The sequence below is a fragment of the Ochotona princeps genome, unplaced genomic scaffold, assembly GCF_030435755.1.
Source record: "Ochotona princeps isolate mOchPri1 unplaced genomic scaffold, mOchPri1.hap1 HAP1_SCAFFOLD_116, whole genome shotgun sequence".
Lineage (NCBI taxonomy): Eukaryota > Metazoa > Chordata > Mammalia > Lagomorpha > Ochotonidae > Ochotona > Ochotona princeps.
This window is the reverse complement of record NW_026700494.1, coordinates 313,373-329,744: the sequence shown is the minus strand read 5'-3', so window position 1 is coordinate 329,744 and position 16,372 is coordinate 313,373. Positions and strand designations below refer to the sequence as shown.

General features: G+C 44.3%; 1 protein-coding gene across 4 annotated transcripts in view; it reads right to left on the bottom strand.

Annotated features, from left to right (window-relative positions):
- ERICH1 (glutamate rich 1) overlaps positions 1 to 16,372 on the bottom strand; it is a 56,912-nt gene that overhangs the window by 26,832 nt on the left and 13,708 nt on the right. For all 4 annotated transcript variants that reach the window (XM_058659839.1, XM_058659836.1, XM_058659837.1 and 1 more), the window contains one exon: positions 4,287 to 4,433. In XM_058659839.1, the coding sequence (XP_058515822.1) occupies positions 4,287 to 4,433 (147 nt within the window). The remainder of the gene's footprint in view (positions 1 to 4,286; positions 4,434 to 16,372) is intronic.

Sequence of the window (16,372 nt, the reverse complement as noted above, 5' to 3'; positions counted from 1 at the left end):
TGCTGTGTCAAGGCAAAGTTCATAGAGCTCGGATTTCCACATTAGAAAATCGCCCCCATCCAGAGTGGCCCTATAGAGCTATTTCCAATCGGCTGGGGTCAAATTGGTAGGTGCCCAGGCTTCAATCATGGAAATTGTGAAGGGGGCCGATGGGCCATACGTGGCAACAGCGTCCTTCAGACTCTTTATGTCCTTAAAGGACAGTGCCAGGTGCTGTCTGATTCTCTGCCCCTGCTGATCTTCTACCTCAACTACAGGAAGGCAAAGCGCCTAGCCAGGGCAGCTGCCTCAGGGTCTCCCTGCTCCTGTGCTTGCTGTACTGCACCTTCCACAGCTGAAGGAGAAGTTGAAAGCAGGGGTCTAGTGCAAGCCCCGGCAGGGCGTCCGCCCTGTTCCTGCCTCAACTGAAGGGAGAGGTGCTGAAGTTGCTCCTGTAAACCTTTCACAACTGCGTCCAGATATGATGGTGCTGATGGCACAGGCGGCTCAGAGGGCTCTGTGCCTGTCCAAGAGAGATTTTTGCTTGGCACACACTCTACAGGTGGAGGATCCTCAACAAACTCACTTCCATCCTTTTTCTCTTCATCCTCCTCAGAAGAGGACCGCAAATCTTCTTCACGCACTTTCTCCAGACATTGTCTGGTTTGGGGTTCCTTCTCCTTTTCTACCCTGGTTTGCAGCTCTCTCCTCCTTCTCATGGACAATTTTTTTATGGCGGGATTGCACCACTGCTTGAGGGGATGGCAAAGCACTTTTTGCCAAGCGCCAGAAAAGGAAGGTGACTACAATGAGAGCAAACCATGGGAATACATTGCAGACAGTTTCAAAGAAACTCTGCGAGGCCTTAAGTTTAGTGTCGGCGCCTTGTGACTGGAGCAGATTTCTAATTCCTTTAATCACCTGCACTTTTGCGAGTTCTTGCCCCATGTTAAATTTTACTTATGCCCCTGCAAAATTTCTAAACTTGCCTCTAGATTTCCAGGATCCCTCAGATTGTCCCTCGTGCCCCACGACAGGGAGAAGGTCTGGGGATGGAATTAATTATGCCCGTCCAGAGTTTTTAAATTCTAAACTTGCCTTCAGATTTCCGGGGTCCCTCAGATTGTCCCTCATGCCCCAGGATGGGGAGAAGGTCTGGGGATGGAATTAATTATGTCCGTCCAGAGTTTTTAAATTCTAAACTTGCCTCTGGATTTCCGGGATCCTTCAGATTGTCCCTCGTGCCCCATGACAGGGAGAAGGTCTGGGGATGAAATTAATTATGCCCCTCCAGAGTTCCAGGGGTCCCTAAGATTGTCCCTCGTGCCCTAGCACAGGGAAAGGGTCTGGGGATGAAATCAGTTATGCCTCTGCAAAATTCCTAAATTCTAAACTTACCTTCGTAGGTTCCAGGGGTCCCTCAGATTGTCCTTTGTGCCGTGCCCCACGTTAGGTGCCAATTGCTTCGGCCAGCAGAGCCAGTAATGTGGACATGGTGAGGATCTGGGGATGAGGCGCACCGACAGGAGACCAGTGATGGTGCAAGTCTCTCCGAAGTCTCTCTTTCTTGCCCTTTCACCTCTCCTTGTATACTCTTTCCCCCACACTCTCATTAGCAGACTATTGGATACAGCTGAGTCCGATTAGACCAGGTGCTTTTAGCCCCAAGCCCATTCCCTGTAGTGGTCAGCTTAACGAGTGCTAACTAACTCCTTAGCCCACAACAATAGCTGACAGCTCTCTTTCATCCCTCAGCTGCTGGGAAGAAAGCTGGTTCTGAGAGCAGGGGACTGGACGTGGCCTGAGTGCAGAGCCACAGGAACCACATCTTCATGATCCCCAAGGGCCAATGGTAGGACAGCCCCATCCTTCCCCATGTAGCACATCCTCCTGCAGGCACACCAGTGCCAAGGGGCTCAGACACTTACAATCGAATGATCTCCCATGTCCACATGACTGGCCTGACATATGCCTACTGCTGGAAAGAAAAGGCATCACAGTGATGTAACGAGTGGAGCCCTGGAATTTACTTCTGCACTTTATCCTGACAAGGTGGCACTCTCCCACTGTCCTCTGCTCTCTTCCCGGTCACATCCCACCAGCCACAGGCCTGCTTTCACACCTGCACCTGGATGAGGACGTCCTGATAGACAACAGAGCTGCAGGCACTTCGCTGCACAAAACAGGTGTCAGCCACAAAGTCATCTCCTTATCTGCCAAGGTCACAGCTGGGCTGCAATGCACACAGGTAGCTCCTAGACCACTAGTGGATGTGACAGACACTGTATTCACACTCAACAACCCCTTCATCCACTCAGACCACTCATTTGCTTGACAAAGCAAACTTTGAGCAGGTGCAGAGTCCCCAGCCCCTGGGCCACATTAGGACCAGGAAACCATGGCATACCGACAGCAGGCTAATATTCAGGTGACCATTCTGTGTGCTCCATGAATGATGCAGGAAAGGGTTCCCGAGCCCTGGGAACCTTCAAGCTACTCTGTAAGATTCTCACATCAGCTTGACAGTGTCTTAATATCAACAGCCTTCCAACGGTGCCCTTGAAACATGCCTGGACATCGGAGCCCTGCAGAGTGTTCTCCCTCAATAGCACATGAAGACTCAAGTCAAAGTCAAGGCCATCAGCATCTCCAAAAGCAAAAGCCTTCCAGCACCACCTGGGAATGATCCTGTAGCTCCAAATCCCTCATTTGTCAGCACACCGCTGCACAAAATCTATCTTAGTAAAATACAAACAGCACTTGAATTGTCTCTTGGTCATACTCAGAGATGAAAGTGAGTCCTCAAAGTGTTTAAACAGTGATTGTAAAAGTGAAAAATTTTAGGCAATTTATGTGCTTGTAATGCAGGAACTGCGTACTGCATAAAAAGCCAGTGATTTGTAATATAGCTTCTGGGAGGAAAGTGGCCCAGTATTTATAGATGCTGATTTTTACTTAGAAGTAATCCATCCACACAGTTTTGCTTCATTTCATCTTCATACCAGCAGTTACATTACTGGGAATAATAATCATTAAATTTTTTGCTAATTTCAAAGGAGAGGGAAAGGCAAATAGATTTTAAAAACTTATTGTTACTGTTGTAAATATAAAAAGTGGTGGTTCTGTAAAGTCCAGAGAGGAAAGAGGACATCTCTGACATGGCCTGAGGCAGTAGAAAACACACTCATCCTGTTCCCTGCTGTCCTGGGGGAAGACTTGGTTTCTGGAGCAGCTTGAGTTCACAGCAAAACTGAACAGAAGGTGCAGGGACTGCAAGTTCATCTCCAGCACCCATATGGGCCAGCTCCCCACAGTCAGTACCCCACCCTAGGTCTATCTACTTCAAATGATGGACCTGCCTGGATGCTCACTAACACGTGGAGTGCACAGGTTACCTGAGGGCCACTCCTGCTGGAGTCCATTCTACAGGTCAGGACAAATACACAACAAGCTATGTCCACATGAGGACATCACTCAGTAGCTTTCCTCTCTTCACTCACCCCTGACCTCTTGCAGGCCCTGGCCAGGCCATTGATCTTTTTGCTCTTACTGTCCTCAGCTTTACCTTTTCCAGACACAACATGTAGCCTTTCAGATTGGCTTCTTTCCCTTAGAAATATTCCCATATGATCGCTCCATGTCTGTCTACCATGTGGCAGCTCATTTCCATTTAGCTCTGAACTGTCTGGATAGAGGCCCGCTGACCACTCCCCCACTATAAGGCCTCCCACTTCTCCTAAGTTTGGGATTACAAATGAAGCTGCTATGGGGTTTCCATGGGAGTGACCATGAGAAGGAGGTGCTCATGCACTGATCTGGCTCTAAATATTTTCATGCCACAGGATGCCAGGGAACCCACCCACATATGCCTTTACCCCACATGGGCTCCTCACACAGCAACCCCAGAGTGCCTCACAGGGCCCAGAGAACTACAATGAGAAGCAGGAGCTGCGAGATGGCTGTTCAGATGCTCCAGCCACCCCAGTGAGCTCAGATAGAGCAGCTACTAGGGCAGATGTCTGCCGAAGACAAAGAACACGGAACCAGAGGAGATGGCACCAAGTGGACAAGTCTGACAGGACCAAGTCCTCACCAGAGGACAGCGTGGCCTTGGCTGAGCTGAAATGCCACCTACAGACCCAATGAAAACCCACTCCCTACTCTGGCCTTCAGCTGGGAAGTGTTACTGCCAGCTTCTTCCCTCCCTCACCATCAGCAGAATGTAGCGTGCCCTGCCCACTGAGCCAGGTACACAGGGACCAATCTCCAGAACAGGCACAGCGTGGAGTCACCTGAGACCACCTCACCTGTCACAGGCTGCACAGGCGTGGGTCTCACAGCCTCAGGGACCCTGGCCCCTTGTGGCCCTTCGGAGGCTAGCCGCTCGGAAGTCTTCTGTTCTTGACCACTTGGAATAGGGGGATAAAGCCTCTTCAGCACTTTTTCCACAAACACTACAAAAGAAAAAAGATAAACAAAATTAAGTTATCAAAAGAAATGCTGTATGGGCAAGGATTCAAAGATGGCCGACCATGGAGGGTTGGTATAAAGGAGAGTACAGAGAGAGAGGGAATGGGGCAGAGGAGTGAGCAAGAAGCATAAAATTGCAGGGAGAGGTGCACGAAGTTCCCTGGACATTGCGGAAACGAGAAGATCCACAAAACTCAGAAGGGCAGCCACAGAAAAAGTCAGAGAAGACAGCGACCCGCTCGAAACTTGGTGAGTCACAATCCCAGGCAGGGGGAATGCCGGCAGGAGCCTCAGTCAACCCAGAGGAGACAGAGAGAGTTCAAAGGATTGTTTTTACGAGTATCCCCACCAGTGGCAGCAACGGACGTGGGAGGGCCAGAGGCCCCAGTGGTGGGCAAACCAGGCAAAGGCAGAAGCTGAGCAGGGCTCCCCCCAGAACTCGCTACAGGAGAGCCACATGGAGAAAGCCCAAACCCACTTGGTGGCCCCCTGACACAATCTCCAGCAACCAAAACCGTGAGGGTGCCAAAGAACACTGTAGGCATAGGGGCCATGAGGAGAGCAGCCTGACACTGCTTGGCGCCAGCCCTGGTGGAGGAAACCCCAGAGCCTGCTACCAAAGAAAGCTGCACAGAGTGAGCCCGAATCTACTAGGTGGCACCCGGTGAGCTCTCAAGTGACCAAAACCATGACAGCATCAAAGATCCCTGTGAGCACAGGGGCCGTGCGGAGAATGCTTTGAAACTGCATAGCGGCGGTGGCACTGGTAGAAGGAATCCCCTGCAGAAGCAGCAGAGAAAGACAGTGGGGGTGCCGGAGGCCTTGGCGGGCCATGGTGCTGACACATAAATCTAGAGTCTTTGGTGGCCTGATGATGATTTGTATAATGACAACACTTGGTAGCGGTGAAGGCCCCAAAGGGCCCATTGGCAGTGGCGAACATGAGCACAAGGGTCGCATGGAGAGCATCCCAAACCTGCTCCCTCCCAGCTCCTGCTCCCCATCCCTGAGGGTGCACATGAGACAATGCCATAGCCAACAACTGCAGGGGAACCCGGCAGCAGAGGGATTTATACATCCAGGGGTAAACAAAGCTACCCAACCCACCACCCTTGCCTGTCGTTCCCAATAGAGCATGGAGAATTATGCTTTTGTCTGCACACCAAGCACCAGTATCTGGACCACACCCACTCTAGGCTACTGCACTGAGATCAGAGACTGTGGACAAGCAAATCAGAGACTAGATTCCCAAAATGACAAGAAACCACAACACGATGGGGAGAAGTATCAAAAAATGTAATGACTCAGACGAAAGAACCAACACTTCCCCAAAACATGACCAAAAACCAATTTCAACCCCTGAATTGCGAGAAGATATTGAAGAGTTACCAGATAAGGAATTTTAAAAAATAATCATAAAATTCATCAGAGACAGTAAGAAACACTGGGAAGAGCTCAAGGAATTAAAAAACCACATAGTCACAGAAATAAAACAAGTCAAAAGTGAAATCCTTGACATAGAGCACCAAGTTGAGAGCTTAACCAACAGAATAAATACAACAGAAGACAGAATCTCTGAAACTGAAGACAGTCATAACAAAAGCACGCAGCTCATAAAACAGCTGGAGATAAATCTGAACAAAGCCAACAATACCATACAGGAAATGACACAACTCAAAAAGTCGAATATCAGAATTAAATGCCTTCCTGAAGCAGTGGAAAGAGAGACAGGTCTGCAACAAGTTCTAAATGAAATTATACAGGAGAACTTCCAAAATACTGGGAACATAACTCCAGCCCAAACCCAGGAAGGACAGAGAACCCCAAAACAGATTCAACCCAAAGAGATGCTCACACAGAAATACTGTGCTCAAGCTCCCCTCCAATGAATACAAGGAAAGAATTCAGAGAGACAAGGATGAAAAAAAGATACTATTACACTTAGAGGAAAATCAATCAGAATCACTGCTGACTTCTCAGAAGAAACCCTCCAAGCAAGGATAAAAAGGAGTAAAATCTTTTGAATACTGAAACAAAACAACTGTCAACCAAGAGTAATGTACCCAGCGAAAATCTCATTTGAATTCAAGAATGAAAGTAAACACTTCCATAGCAAAGAGAAACTAGAAGAATACACCAGCACAAAACCAGCTCTACAAAATCTCCTTAGAAATGTGCTAAACTCAGAAAGAGGATGCAAACCATAATAAAAGATGGCAAAATGGAAGACCTCCCCACTAAAGTCCACAAAAGGAAAGACAAATAAGCAAACATACAACCACACGCAAATGCACACATGCACACATACACAGACACATGGCTGGTCAAAACCACACCCTTTCAAATTAACTCAACACAAATGGCCTAAATTCATCAATCACAAGACACAGATTAACAAAATGGATTAGCAAATAGCACCTAATTATCTGTTGCCTACAAGAGACACACCTAACCAAAAAAGATGCTAAGAAACTGAAAGTGAAGGGCTGGGAAAAGATATTTCATGCCAATGGTCGAGAAAAAAAAGCTGGTGTAGCAGTTCAAATGTCAGATGATATAGATTTCAACGTGACAAATATCAAAAGCGACAGGGAGAGGCATTTTATATTTTTGAAAGGAACCATTCATCAGGAAGTAATTACCATTATAAACATATATGCGCCAAACACAAATGCACCCAGCAACATGAAGCAATTACTGAAGGACTTAAGGAGAGACACAGAAGCAAATACAATCATCTGAGCAGACATCAACACACCATTAACACCAATAGACAGATGAACAAGACAGAAGCTCAATAGAGAAACAACAGAACTCACAAAGACGATAGAGCAAATGGACTTACTAGACATTTACAGAACCTTCCATCCTACGGACACAGAATATACATTTTTAAAAAAGATTTATTTGTATTGGAAAGGTGGATATACAGACAGGAGGAGAGACTGAGAGGAAGATCTTCCGTTTGATGGTTCACTCGCTAAGTGACCGCAACGGCTGGTGCTGTGCCAATCCGAAGCCAGGAGCAAGGAGCTCTTCCAGGTCTCCCAGGCGGTTGCAGGGTCCCAAGTCTTTGGGCCATCCTCGACTGCTTTTCCAGGCCACAAGCAGTGAGCTGCATGGGAAGCGGGGCCACCAGGATTAGAACTGGCGACCATATGGAATCTCAGTGTGTGCAAAGTAAGGACTATAACCACTATGCTATTGAGCCGGGCCCAAGAATATACATTTTTTTCAGCAGTGCATGGCACCTTATCCAGAATCGACCACAGGATAGGACACAAAGCAAGTATTACTAACTTTACAAAAATTAGGATCTGGGTCCAGCGCCGTAGCCTAGCGGCTAAAGTCCTCGCCTTGAACTCACCAGGATCCCACATGGGCGCCAGTTCTAATCCTGGCCGCTCCACTTCCCATCCAGCTCCCTGCTTGTGGCCTGGGAAAGCAGTCGAGGATGGCCCAAAGCTTTGGGACCCTGCACCCACATGGGAGACCCAGAAGAGGTTCCTGATTCCCGGCTTCAGATTGGCCCCTTGCGGCTCACTTGGGGAGTGAAACATCGGATAGAAGATCTTCCTCTCTGTCTCTCCTCCTCTCTGTATATCCGGTTTTCCAATAATAATAAAAAATCTTTAAAAAAAAAAACAAAAACAAAAATTAGGATCACACCACGCACCTTCTCAGGCAACCAGGAGTGAAACTGGAAATCAATAAATCAAAATGCCTAAAGGTCTCCCAAAAAAGAAAAGACCAGGCCCAGATGGTTTCACTGCAGAATTCTACAAAACATCCCAAGCAGAGCTTACCCCAATCCTTAACAAATTCTTCAAAACAATAGGAAAGGAAGCAACCCTTCCAAACTCATTCTATGACGCCAACACCACCTTAATCCCAAACCCAGATAGAGAATTAACAAAGGAGGAAAACTACAGACCAATCTCCCTGATGAACATTGATGCTAAGATTCTCAACAAAATCCTAGCCAACAGAATTCAAAAAAACATCAGACAGATCATTCATCCGGACCAAGTAGGATTCATCCCGGGAATGCAGGGATGGTTCAACATTCATAAATCCATAAATGTAGTAAACCACATCCAAAAACTAAAGAACAAAAATCACATAATAGTATCAATAGACGCAGAAAAAGCTTTCAACAAAATCCAACACCACTTCATGCTAAAAACCCTAACCAAGGTAGGCATAGAAGGAACAATTCACAACATAATCAAAGCAATGTATGAAAAACCCAATGCCAGCATCATATTGAATGTGGAAAAACTAGAACCCTTTCCACTGAAATGTGGAACAAGACAAGGATGTCTGCTATCACCACTGCTATTCAACACAGTACTACAGATACTCACAGAGGCCATAAGAGAAAGAAATCAAAGGAATTAAAATAGGAAATGAAGAAGTCAAGCTTTCATTATTCGCACACGACATAATCCTATACATAGAAAAACCAAGAGACTCAATACAGATTGCTAGAATTTATATGAGAGTTTCGTAGAGTGGCAGGGTACAAAATAAATGAACAAAAGTCAACAGCCATAGTGTATGTAAACACCCCCAAGATGGAAAAAGATCTAACTAGCATGGTACCGTTAAAAACAATGGAGAAGAAAATGAAATATGTACGAATTAACCTAACTAAAACTGTAGAAGACCTCTTTGAAGAAAACTACATAAAACTTAAAAAAGAAATTGAAGAAGACCTCAAAAAATAGAGAACCGTTCCATGCTACTGGATAGGTAAAAACACTATCATTAAAATGTCCATACTGGATAGAATTAAGATGGCAGAATAGGGTAAGGACACGTTTAAACGGATGGAGAAACATTTAATCAGGATGAAGCAGAGAGGACACATTCCAGGAAACAGGAGAGGACAGAACAATAGCAGAGGGGGACCTGGAGACTGACAGACACAGGAAAGCAGCGGACACAACAGTGTGGTGTTGCGGTGACTGATACTCCAGCAGCATTCAGCTAACGGGCAATCTGAACTCCACCAACAACTGGAATTTCACCAGCAACCAGGTGGGAAGGGACTTTCACTGGGAGCTTTGGAGGTGAACCCAGACAAAGAACTGCCCATTCTGTTGGTCTGTTTGATTTCACCAGGAGCAGAGACAGAGCAGCAGATCACAGATGGGCAGTGCGAGAACAGGGTGATTTTCACAGCCCAGTCAGCCCCCTAGAGCTGAATTGGGCGCCATTTTGAGTAAGGAGGCAAAAGCAAGGGAAAGGACTAAGCATATGCTGAGTTGGGAATGAACTCATTTCTGGCTCAGTGAACTACAGTAATGTGGCATTCCACAGGTTCCACTCAAGACAGGTCTGGGTAGCCCTCAGATCTGACAGTCAGCAGATCAAGAACTCTAGTAGTGGTACATCAGGTGCCATTTTGTATACTGTGGCAAACGCTTTAGGACTGCAGAGGACAACAGTGAACTGCGCATGTGCTGAGCTCACGGGAACTCACTGAGTTCAGCAGATTGCACTGGTCCTGCAGGAAAATACTACCGACTGTGGCATCATACAGGTCAACACAGGTCCATGCGGCACCTATGTGGCACCTAACGTCCAACAGGTTCCAGCAAGATCAGCACCACCAACAACCTAGTTATATAGAACACCTGGTGTCTCCCTAATCTTGGGATCTGCTCCAACCAGAAGTGGGAAAAAGGTTGCACAGACAACGGTGCAGCCTCAGCACAGTATCACAGGAGGTGGAGATTGGTGAGCCAGGAGTTGGGGCTACGGAGTTCTTTGTGGAAATCTAACATAAGAACCCAGACCTGGAACTCTCTGGAGGGAGTGGAACAATTGGTTGCAAGCAAAGAGCTGTGTACCAACTGCAACAAGTAAAACTGAACTGTAGACCCGTGGCTGACACAGTTTAGAAACCTACCCCAAGGAGAAGACTCCGCTAACCAGAAGTACAATGACCAAGAGCAAAAGAAGAGACAAAGGCACAACTAATATTACCTAAAACTCCCCTGCAAAGGAACAAAACCCTTTGCCAACCTCAGAGTTAACTGAGGAAGACATCAAAAAAATGGGGCACACAGAATTCAGAACACTCATTTTAAAGCTTCTGATCAACAATGAGAAGCACATTGAAGAGTTCAAAGAATTTAAGGAAGCAATAAAGCAAATCAAGGCTGATATATCAGAAATTAAGAACACAGTAGAGCAAATTAAAAGTACAATGGAGTCTCCAAAATAGAATGAAGCAAGCAGAAGAAAGAATCTCAGAATTGGAAGATATTTCCTGTCATCAGGGAGAAGCAAACAAAAAGCTGGAAGCAGAGCTGGATCAGGCCAAAAAGAGTATTCAAGAATTGAAAGACACTATTAAGAGGCCAAATCTAAGAGTTATGGGAGTCCCAGAAGGTGCAGAAAGAAAAGCTGAGTTTGCAAATATATTTAATGAAATAATAAAGGAAAATTTCCCCAATCTAGAGAAAGAATTGGAAAACAACATCAAGGAGGGGCACAGAACTCCCAACAGGCTTGACCAAAAGCGATCTTCTCCACAACACATGATCATCAAGCTCTCTTCAATTGAACATAAGGAAAAGATCCTTAAATGTGCATGTGAAAAAAAAATCAATTGACATACAAAGCAATGCCAATTAAACTCACAGGAGATCTCTCACAGAAAATTAGAAAACTCTACAGGCAAGGAGAGAATGGAGTGACATAATCCAGATTCTAAAAGAAAAAAATTGTCAGCCTAGGATAACATACCCAGAAAAGTTTTCTTTTGTCTTCAAAAATAAAATAAAATTCTTCCACAGTAAAGAAAAGTTCAAAGAATTTGCCTCTTCCAAACCTGCCCTACAAAGGATACTTAAAGATGTTCTCTTGACAGAGAAGAGGAATAGCACCTACCAAAACCAAAGGCAAACGGGAAGAACATCCCAGTAAAATGACAACAGAAGACTAAACCAATGAGCAACCCATTCCTAAAATGACAGGACCAAAGTACCACCCATACATATTAACTCTGAATGTAAATGGCTTAAACTCAATCAAATGTCATAAATTAGTAGACTGGATTAAAAAACAAAACTCATCTATTTGTTGTCTAGAAGAGACACACTTCATCAACGAAAATCAGCAGAAACTATATCGCATGGGATTTGATGTTTTCTGTTAGTTTCATCGCTTTAAAACTTTCTTAACTGTGTCACATAATACAATGTAATTACTGAAGTTAAATAATAAATAATAATAAAAAAAAAAACTTTCTTTTTTTTAATAAAGATTTATTTTTTTATTACGAAGTCAGATATACAGAGAGGAGGAGAGACAGAGAGGAAGATCTTCCGTCCAATGGTTCACTTCCCAAGTGAGCCACAATGGCCGGTGCTGCGCTGATCCGAAGCCGGGAACCAGGAACCTCTTCCGGGTCTCCCATGTGGGTGCAGGGTCCCAAAGCTCTGGGCCATCCTCAACTGCTTTCCCAGGCCACAAGGAGGGAGCTGGATGGGAAGTGGAGCTGCCAGGATTAGAACTGGCGCCCGTGTGGGATCCTGGTGCATTCAAGGCGAGGACTTCAGCTGCTAGGCTACGCCGCCGGGCCCTAAAACACTTTCTTCTGATTAAATCATTCAATGACTCCTAGATCATACAGTAGCATCATTTTCTTCAAGAAGGTTCTTGATTTTCATTTCTTCAGCTACACTTCAGTCATTTAGTTCAATGTTATATAACTTCTTGGTGTTGTTAATTTCTTTTTTCTTCCTGATGTTGATTTTGTTTTGTGGCTCTTCATTTAAGGGGATGTACAGTAGCTGTGTAATGGAGACTGTCATAAATAGTAACATGTTATTTAACTGCATGGCATTATAAATTACTATTTTTCTTTATATTGTTGATTTTGTATCATTACTTTTCATTTGAGGGGATGTACAGTAGCTGTGAAATGGACACTGACATCCAGATGTGAGGATACAATGCAGTATGCATTTCTACTTCCAGACAAAGATGGACTTACAATGAAACTGTTTACTATATCTTGACAATAGGATTCTGGACTCTCTGCCAATGTCCATGTCTGCCATGATGGACATATGACTGTGTATGAAGAACTATACTTTAGTAATGATATAGAGGAACTAGGTGGAGGGGGAGGAATTGGGGTTGGGATAAGGGAAATACCAGGAGCCTATGGAACTGCATTGTAAAATGATAATAATAATAAAATGTAAAAAAAAATCAACTAAAATAAATAAATAAATAGAATGTCCATACTACCAAAAGCAATATATACATTCAATGCAATCTCAATCAAATTACCCAAAACATTCTTGATGGAACTGGAAAAAATGATAAAAAGGTTCATCTGGAAACACAAAAAGCCACAAATAGAACTATTCTGAAGAATAGGAAGTTAACAGGGGGGATCACAATTCCAGTCATCTGGACATACTATAGAGCGGTGGTTATCAAAATAGCCTGGTACTGGGACAAAGGGTTGAGGACCAATGGAGTAGAACCAGAAGCAACAAAAGAGAACCCACACAGATACAGCCAAATAATCTTTGACAAAAAAAAAAAGACGAAAATCCAGGCATATGGAAAGGTCTCTTCAATAAATGCTGTTGGGACAATTGGTTGATAGCCTGCAGAAACAAGAAGTTAGACCCATATCTTTCACCATACACTAAGACCAAAGCTAAATGGACAAAAGACCTAAACCTACATCCAGAAACCTTCAAACTCTGGGAAGAAAACATTGGAAACACCCTGCAACATTTAGGTGTAGATCCTGAATTCCTTAAAAAAAAAAAAAAAAAACACCAAAAGCTATAGCAATCAAGACCAAAATAAACAAATGGGACTACATCAAACTAAAAAGCTTCTGTACAGCAAAAGGAAACAATCAACAAAGTAAAAAAGCAACCTACAGAATGGGAGAAGAGCTTTGCACACTACATGGGTGACAGGGGGCTAATCTCCAGAATACACAAAGATCTCCAGAACAACCAAAACACCAAAATAAACACCACTCAAGAAATGGGCATGGGAAATGGACAGACACTTCACAAAGGAACAGACACAAATGGCAAACAAACATACGAAAAAATGTTCAAGCTCTCTGGCAACAAGGGAAATTCAAATTAAGACAGCACTGAGGTACCACCTAACACCAGTAAGAATGGCTCACATACAAAAAACCACCAACAACACTTGCTGGCGAGGATGCAGGGAAAAGGGAACTCTACTCCACTGTTGGTGGGGCTGCAGATTGGTACAGCCTTTATGGAAATCCGTATGGAGAATACTGAAACAACTGAAAATCTGCATACCATATGATCTAGCAATAGCTCTTCTAGGAATATACCCAAAACACCTGTTACACAAGAAACCAACATGCACCCCCATGTTCATAGCAGCACAATCAGTAATTGCAAAAACTTGGAAGCAACCGAAATGCCCATCAACAGAAGACAGCATAAGAAAGCTATGGCTCATCTACTCCATGGAATACTACTTAGCTATAAACAAAAACAAAAACAAAAACAAAAAAACAAACAAAATGCAGTTCTTTGTGGACAAATGGGCCCAATTGGAAACCATTATGTTAAGGGAAATGAGCCAATCCCAAAAGGTCAGATACCACATGTTTGCCTTAATTTAAGATGAAATGATGTCAATCTGAAAAATAGTACCTGTAAATTAAATATTATTTCAACCTCAACCAACCTGTACCACATGCAATAAGATATGGTGATGTAACCAATGAACCAATAATCACTGAGAGGCAGACTACTTATGATCTACATCAAACAACTGTAAAACCTAATACCCTATGTTATTCCGTAATGGGTCAGGAGAGCAGAGAAATCCTCCACCTTTTTGGAATGTGTGAGGAAGATGTTAAGTATAACCTATCAAGAATATAACAGGCAACTTATAGATAGCAGACTCGAATCGGCTTTAGACATTAGCAAAACCATAAAGACATGCAGTGGGAATCAAGAGCGATCTTGACAGCCTCTTTACAGGAGGTCATATGCACAGAGCAGGGGGGACCCCAGAGTGGAGCAGGAGGACAGGAGCAGGCTTGTATCCCAACCCTGCAGACTCCCGGATCCTCACCTAGGACTATCAGTATGGGCACCACGGGCTATATCCCAATTGCCAAGGAGACCACAGGGAATTGGAGCACCTTCATAGGTCGAGAACTCTGAGATCATTCACTCCCTTTCTGATCTCCCACATGAGAAGGAAGATGCCCAGATCCTTCCTCACAAGATCTCATGTCATCGGAATAACAGCCAGGAGCCCTGAGGGGTCCTCAGAAACAGAACAGCAAACCTCCTACAGGTCCCAGGAGAGGAGCTTTCTCTGGTCCTTACTTAATTCCAACTTTGAATCCCTACCCTCTCTTGGAATGACCATCAGGGTTGCTCTGAACCACCCTCCACCAAAAAAATTAGATTAGATAAATAGAGACAAACAAGGAAAGCTTAGAACAGACAAGAAATGGTCAGCTTGGCCTCACATAAACTTCACTAGGTAGGACACAAAGATTAGCTATTCCTCACTTAGGTATTGAAGATTTCTCTGTATACGCCTCCTAAAACTGTTCTGTGCCTCAATTGTTAACACATGCCTTCTTCGAGTTATAAGCCTGTTTGGACTATCCTAAAATTCACCAAGGTCAGTTAAATCATGTTTCAATACTATAAACTGCTAAATATAAAACCGAAAATAGACACAAGACAGCTGTACTCCATTTTAAGGAGTATAGCAGTCGGTTGTATATAAACTAAAATTGAAATGTCAATGACGTAGTCACAGGTTGTGGTTAAAAACTTGCATTTTCTAACATATTGGTCACTCAATACCATGTTAATTGACTCCATGATGTTGTAAATTGTTGTTGATGTTATGTTATGGCTTTTCATTGAAGGAGATGACATTCTGCCAGCTCTACTCTCAGATCAGGGATGGTCTGACAAGGAAACTGTTGAAACTATCTGGACAATAAGAGGCTGGACTCTATGCATGGTACATGCTTGCAATGAAGGAATCAGGACTGTGTATGAACTGTACTACAGGAACAATGTGGAGGAATCCAACATGGGGGGAGCGCATGGGGAGGGGTTGGGGGAATCCTACAGCCTATGAAACCATGTCATAAAAAAATAATAAAAATAGTAATAAAAGAAATGCTTTATGGCACTTTATCTAAATCTCCTATGCTCGAAGAAAAACAAATACATGCACACAACATGATCTGGAACCAAGAAGACGGTTCATCCATGGCTGTTAGGTGACCAGGAACATTCCTGAGGCTGCCCTGATGAGAACCCTGGGCACAGGACCCAGCGAAGGTCAAAATAAAATTTCAAGATAGAGAAAAAGTTCTTAGAAATTCATATTAAGAAACTACATAGACTTAAACATTGCTTCACAACAAAATAAAATACATATTAAGATTTATTTTACTTATTTCACAGGCACAGTGACCAGCAGGCAGACAGACTTTGCATCCTCTGGTTCACTCCCCACGTGGCTGGCCTGAGCCAGGATGATCCTCGTGGATGCAGGGCCTAAGCGCCGGGGCTATCCTCTGCTGCTTTCCCAGGGGCACTCACAGGCAGCTGGATCAGAAACAGAGTTCCAGTATGGAATGCTATTGTCATAGGCAGTTTAACCAGCTGCACAACTCACCCCTAACCTCACACCCTAATTCCATTTCCACAGGAATGTGTGAAGTCCTCTAAGGTGAAAAAAAGCACTCTGCCTTTGCTCTGGGACTGCTTTGACTCATCATCCTGGGGCACTCTGTATCTTCTGAATTTGACCGGACATCTGCCAAACCACGTGTATCATCCTGCAGTCTAGTGCCACCTCTTACCATCATAACATGCATTTTGGTTCAAACTTAAACATA